At 66.8% G+C, this 6,484-nt stretch overlaps 1 protein-coding gene across 1 annotated transcript; it reads right to left on the bottom strand.

Annotated features, from left to right (window-relative positions):
• Nucleotides 1-1,595: 1,595 nt before the first annotated feature.
• Nucleotides 1,596-5,634, bottom strand: NEUROD2 (neuronal differentiation 2). Its single transcript, XM_065856442.2, has 2 exons — nt 5,421-5,634; nt 1,596-4,280 (listed from the first exon to the last, which is right to left on the bottom strand). Exon 2 carries the CDS (start codon nt 4,273-4,275, stop codon nt 3,202-3,204), a length of 1,074 nt encoding a protein of 357 aa, XP_065712514.1. The 5' UTR covers nt 4,276-4,280; nt 5,421-5,634; the 3' UTR covers nt 1,596-3,201.
• Between the last annotated feature and the right edge of the window lie 850 nt (nt 5,635-6,484).

The following is a 6,484-nucleotide window of genomic DNA, read 5'->3' as shown; positions in this document are numbered from 1 at the left end:
AGCCCACCGAGCACCGGGACCGGGCACCGGGACCGGGCACCGGGGCCGGACACCGAAGCTGGCCACCGGTGCCTTCTACCGAGGTCTTGCACCCCAGCTATGCACAGGGCCATGCTCCGGAGGTTTGCACCGGAGCCGTACACCGTGGCCGTGAACCGGAGCTCTGCACGGTACCGTGCACCGGAGCTTTGCAGCGAAGCCGTGCACCGGGACCATACACGAAAATCCTCCACCGGAGCTTCGCACCGGGGCCGTGCACCGAGTACGGGGCCGCATTGCGGAGCCAATCGGTGCCGGAGCAGCCGGGCGGGTTTCCGCATCCCGTCGCTTCGGCGGGGCCGGGCGTGTTCCTGGGAAACAAAAATCCCTGGAATTGAGCTTAAACCGCGGTCCCGACACCGGGAGCGGCACCCCCCGCCACAGCCGGCCCCGGGCCCTTCCCGGGAGCAGATGTCGGCCGCCTCCCCGTAGCTACCCGGCCGCCCGCATCCCCCTCCCCTCCACCGAGTCATCCGCCTTTCGCGGCCGCATCTCCGGGCAGCGGCCCCGGTGCCGCCGGTTGCGGGCGTAGGTCGAAGGGCCGCGTATCGCCCCCGCTGGGCCCCCACGGGGTTTTTACCCGGAGGAACGAGGCCCTTCCCGGGAGGATGTTCGGGACAGAGACGTCGGAAAAGGCTTCGCTCCTCTACGGAGAGCGGCGAGCGCCGGGGCCCGGCCAAGGGGGCTTCGGGGGTCGCCGCAGCAGCTCGGCCGGTCCCATCTACCCGCTGTCCCTTTCCCCCAGGTGTCAGGGCCTCGCGGGAGCCGTTCCCCGTTTTCAGCCCCGACGGCATCGGCCCCGGGCCCGGCCGGGCTGGGTGCGCGTCCCGGGCCGACTCCAAACCTGCCCAGATTTTCCCCAAAAGCCGCGGGGCTGTGGGGCGCGGGTACCCAGGGAGGAACCCGGGGACTACGTCCCTGCAGTCCCGGTGCTTCCCGCGGGGATCCGGTCCCCGCGACTGCCGTGGACGTGGGGAGCGGCACCGCGTTACCGGGAGTCCGGTCCCCGACCCTGCCCGGAGCCGTCGGGTGGCGATGATCCCCGATGGAGGGGACGGTAAATAGACAGACGCCCGTTTTCCTGGGGAGGCGACAGGGCCCGGGCGCCGTTTCAGCACCGCCGCGGCGGACAGCTCCGCACCGGGCACCGGGCACCGCGCCGGGAGCCGACCGGGTACCGGGGCCGGCACCGAAAACCCGGCCTTGGCCATCGGCACCGCGGCCCGGTGCCAGCTCCGGGCACCAGTGTCCCGGGGGACGGGAGCGGTGTCACCGCCGCACTTCACCCGTAGCGGCGGGGCCGGGACCGAGCCGGGCGGCCGCTCCGGATCCCGGTGCCTTTATTGGCAAGGTGGGGGGACACCGCCTCCCCGGTCCCGGGGGGGACACCCGTGGGGCAGAGCCGCGTTATATCAGCGCCGCCGCACCGCGGGCCGCACACTCGGACGGCGGGAGCGGCGAAGGCACCGGCACCGCCGAGAGGCACCGCGGCCGGGGGTCGGGCCGGTGCCCCCCGGTACCCCCGGGGCGGAAGGAAAGCGGCGAAGTCGGCGGAGTCAACATTGAATATTTATTAATCGCCGTCGAAGGACGCTCGGTAATTACAGGTTCGCCGCGAATCGCACCGGCGGCGGCTCGTCACGGCCGACGGAGTCCTGGCGGGGCCGCCCCGGCGGGGACCGGGCTGCGAGCGTCCGGGGGGGCCCCGAGGCGGGGCGGGACGATGCATGCAGTATCGCCGGACCCCCCGGCCCCACGCTCCGCCAAACAGTGTCCGCGGCGGGGAGCGGGACAGCGGGGAGCGGCTCCCGGCGCGGGGGGGCTCTTGCATATCGTTGGCCATAAATATTTATTAATCGAAATGAAACGGAACAGAAACACGAAAGCACTTCTGGTGTCGGACAGGCGGGTCCCCTTTGCTACAACGGTTTGTGATATTTTTTTTCATTTTTTTTTCATTTTTTTCTATTTTTTTTGTTTTTCCCGGTTATTTTTTTCTTTTTTTTGCAAAACTTTTTGTTTTGTTTTGTTTTATTTTTTTTTTCGTTTTGAAAACAACTCTCAGAAATTCTGCTCCTCCTCCCTGGTCTCTAAAAATGCTGGTTTCTCGAAGGTGGTGCGGGCGGGTTCCGAAAACAAAAAAGAACGAACAAAAAAGAAAGAAGAATTAAAGAAAAGCGCATTATCTCGGCTTCACGGCGCCTCCCGACCGACGGAATGCGGCAAACCGGGATGAAGACACACGGGTCGGGCCCGGGCCCACCAGCCCCCCCGGAGCCCTGCTTGCATAGCTGGGGAGAACCGGGGCGGCTCCGCGGGACTGGGGGTTATTCTTAATCATTATTTTTTTATCATTTTTTGGGGTTTTTTCCTTTTTTTTTTCCGTTTCAAGTTTTTTAAAACAGGTAAAAAACGTCCTGACACACGCGCTGCGAGAGGAGCTCCCGGGGCCGGGAGCGGGGCCGGGGCCCCCCCAAAGCAAAGTGCATCTCTGAGCGTCCGCCGGGCCGGGCCTGCTTGCATAGATAGAAATGTGGGTTCCTCCCTTCGCCTCTTTATTGCTTCGGAAAGTTTCGCTCCGCGCCGCAGCGCAGGTTCCTCTCGCTCCCACGGGCCGGGGCAGGGGGTGTCCAATGCCGGGGGGGGTGTGGGGAGTGTGGGGGTCACGGCGGTGGAGGGGAGAAACAGCCCAAAATGGGGGGCAATGGAAGGAAAAAAAACCCATATAAATAAAATTAAATTAAAACGAATTAAAAAGGAAACGACGCGGCTCGACCCAGCAGGCCGGGCTTCGGGGGCGGCTCTGCCGGGCGCTGCCGCCGCTGGGCGCACCCCCTTTCGGGGGGAATAATAATCATAAATTAAAAATAAATTAATATAGAAATACTACTAATAATATCAACAATAATAATTTAACTAAATAAATACTCAGTAATAATAATAATAACTTAAGGAAAAGGGGAAATCCTCCCAAAAAAGCACTTTGTCCCCACGGGGCGCGGGGACCCGCCGCCGGGGCCGGGTCCCCATATTGCACCAAAGCCCACGGCGGAGCCCCGGGGGCCGGTCCGCGGGTGTTCGCGTGTCCCCCACGTCTCGGGGACGGGGCGGCCGGGCGGGGAGGGGGGCGCTCGGTGGGGTTCTGGGGCGGGGTGGGGGGGTTCAGTTGTGGAAGAAGGCGTTGAGCTCCTCGTACATGGGGCCCCGTTCGTGCGGGAGGTGCATGTCGTAGGGGAAGATGTTCTCGGAGTGGACCCCCCCGCGCATCCCCGCCGAACCGAAGACCAGGTTGTGGCCGGCGGGCCGGGAACCGGGCAGCGCCGAGTAGTGCATAGAGTAGTGATAGCTTTTGTCGTGGTCGGGGGAAGAAGAGTCCTGCTTGAGGGAGAAGTTGCCGTTGATGCAGAGGGGGGGGCTGAGCCCACCGTCGTACTCCGAGCTGTTGTAATCGGGGGACGCGTTCCCGTAGAGGCTCTCGTAGGCGGAGGCGCAGTAGCTGTGTGTCCTCAGCCCGTGGGCACCGGGGCCGGCGGCGGGCGGGCACTGCGCCGCGGCCAGCCGCGAGCAGGGGTAGGGGTAGGGGTGCACGGCGAAGGAGGCGTTGGGGCCGTGGAAACGGCCGCCTTCCTGACCCTGCTCCGTGAGGAAATTGCGAGAATTGAGCTGCAGGCAGCCGGCCACCAGGTTGGTGGTGGGTTGCGACAGCCCCTTGCACAGAGTCTGCACGTAGGAAACCAGGTCGGGCCGTTTGCCCGAGCGCAGGATCTCGGAGAGAGCCCAGATGTAGTTCTTGGCCAAGCGGAGGGTCTCGATTTTCGAGAGCTTTTGGGTTTTAGAGTAGCAGGGAACCACCTTCCGCAGGTTGTCCAGGGCCGCGTTCAAGTCGTGCATGCGGTTGCGCTCCCGGGCGTTCGCCTTCTGCCGCCGCAGCTTGGAGCGCTCCAGCCGCGCCTTGGTCATCTTGCGCTTCTTGGGGCCGCGTTTCTTGGGCCGTTCGCCCTCCGCCTCCTCCAAGCCTTCCTCCTCCTCCTCCTCCTCCTCCTCGTCCCCGCCTAACTCCCCTTCCTCCTTGCTCTCCCCCAGCGAACCCTCGGGCGGTTCCTCGGGGAGGGCGCAGCCCTTCCCCGCCCGCTCCTCCTTCTCGCTGCGGGCATCCTCCTCGCACTCCTCGGCCCAACCGGCGAATTTCGGTACTTCGGGGACCAGGCTGGGCTCGCTGAAAAGTCGCGTCAACATGGTGGCTGCAGCGGGGGGCAAAGAGCCAGGCGTTACCGGCGGCCCCGCCGCCCCCCCTGCTCCCCCCCTCCGCGCTCCCCGGGAGCGGCTCCGCGCCGCCGGGGCCGGCGAAAACGAATTCGGCGCGGGGTCGCCCGCTGCCGCCGCCCGCCCCGGCCGCCCGACCCCGGGGGCACCGGGGCTCTCTCGGGGCGCGGCGACGATCCCCCCCCGCAGCTCCCGGCCGCCCCCCCTGAGCTCCCCGCGGCCGCCGCCCGCGCCCCGCGCCCCCGTTCCTGCACCCGCCGCTCCGGCTTCCCCCGCCCCCCCGCCCCCGGCCCGGCCGGTCACCCCGCCCCGGTGCCCCACGGGCCGTGTCCGGTGCCTCCGGCCCCTCTTTGACGATTCCAACTTTTCCCCGCCGCAGGCGCGGAGCGGCTCCGGTCGCGGCTCCGCCACCGCCGTCCCGGGGCCGGAGCACCGAGGCGCGGCCGTCGCACCCCGCCGTGCCCCCTCTGGCCCGGTCAGCCCCGCCCGGAGCCCCCCACCCCGGGGCTCCCCCCGGCCACCGGAGCGCGGCCCGTAAAATGCAGCGGCATCAAACGGTGGTGCGGCGGGGGGTGGCGGGGGACGGTGGGGGTGGCCGCGACCGGGCCCCCCCCCCGGGGGACCGCGCGGGTCGCCACCGGCGGCGCTGCCAGGGTCGTTCCCCGGGGCCGGGCAGCGTGGTGGGGCTGGGGCGGGGGGCACCGCCCGGGGCGGGGGCCGGGGGCGCCGCGGGGGAGCGGGGAGGAGGCTCCGCCGGGTCGGGACCCCCGGGGGCGGCGGTGGGGCGGCTCCGCGCCGATTTCGTTGATGCCGCTCGGCCGCCGCTGCCCGCTCCGTCCCGCCGGGACCGCGCCGCCCCGGGCGCGCCCAGCAGCGAGGGGGGGGGCCGGGGGGAACGAAGCCCCAACAACCCCCTTGGGGCGTCTCCGAGGGGGATGGGGAAAAACCCATCTGTGGGGCCGATGGGGAGCGGGAGAACCGAGGGCCGGGGGAGAACGAAAGACGGGGGAAAAAAGGGCGAGACGTGGCGGAGAAACAAAATCAACATGGAAGTTGCCTTTTCTCCATTCAAGTTTCCTCCACTGCCCTCCCAGCCCTCCACTTCTTACATAACTCACCTTCGGGCGGACCGGAGGAATTTTTATTTCATTGTTCCCAGCATCTTCTGGGACCGGGACGCGGCTCCTTGAGGTGCTCCAGCCTCCTGCAGTCCTCTATCCAAAAGGAGGCGAGAGTGGCATCTCTACCCAGCAAAGGGGGTACCAGCTCTGCTGCCAGTGCCATATGGTTGGCACGTCATGCGCGAGAGCTATCACATGAGAGCTAATGATTGACATGCGCTTGCATTCAGGGAGATTTGTCTCTCTGGGGAAGGAGGACTCGCCATCTGTCACTCTGTACTCAAAAAAAAAAAAAAAACACAACAAAAAAACAAAAAAACCCACCCTCTTCCAAATCTACATCTCTGCCTACACGCTGCAAAATGGGACCCGGGCGAGATGGAGGCGATGGCGGGGCCGGGCTGAACAATGGAGCCAGCGGCAGGGCGGCGAGGGAGACCGGCCATCCCGGCCAGGCCGAGCGTGCCAGGGGCAGCCGGCGGGCGGCAGGGCAAGGGGGGAGACGCCGTGGGGACTCTTGCTGGGAGCTGGCATCTGCGGCTCGCCGCAAAATGCCACAGCGGCTCGCCCAGGTCCGTCCCCACCCTCAGCCACCAGGCGAAGAGCGATGGCCGTGGTGCCAAGGGCCTGGCGCGGGCTGGGGGCTGTGGGCAGGGCCCAGGGGAGGTGGTGGTGGTGGCGGTGGTGGTGGTGGTGGCAGTGATGCCCAGTTCGGCCACATGGGTGTGTGCAGGGGGCTGCAGGTGTGGACACAGGCAGGGCTGGTGGCTGCAGGGCCGTGGGTCCCCATTCAGGTGGCACGTGGGTCATCCAACTGCCCACCGCCCCACAGCCCCTGCCGACACCCCCTTGGCTGCACAGCCGTGCCAGCCTGTCTTTGCAACCCGGCGGCACAGCCCTGCACGCACAGACACAGCCAGCCTTCGGTACACACCTACACACGCGTGCAAACACACATGCTCAGGCTTGCACACGCACACACACATGCACACCCTCCCCAACGCACACGGGGTCCAAGCTCCCGCAGATGCGGGTCCTGCGGTGCCAATGGTGGAGGCCCA

This window comes from Patagioenas fasciata, chromosome 22 (assembly GCF_037038585.1).
Source record: "Patagioenas fasciata isolate bPatFas1 chromosome 22, bPatFas1.hap1, whole genome shotgun sequence".
NCBI classification, from domain to species: Eukaryota; Metazoa; Chordata; class Aves; order Columbiformes; family Columbidae; genus Patagioenas; species Patagioenas fasciata.
The sequence above is the reverse complement of the archived record's forward strand: the minus strand, read 5'-3'. Positions and strand labels throughout refer to the sequence as shown.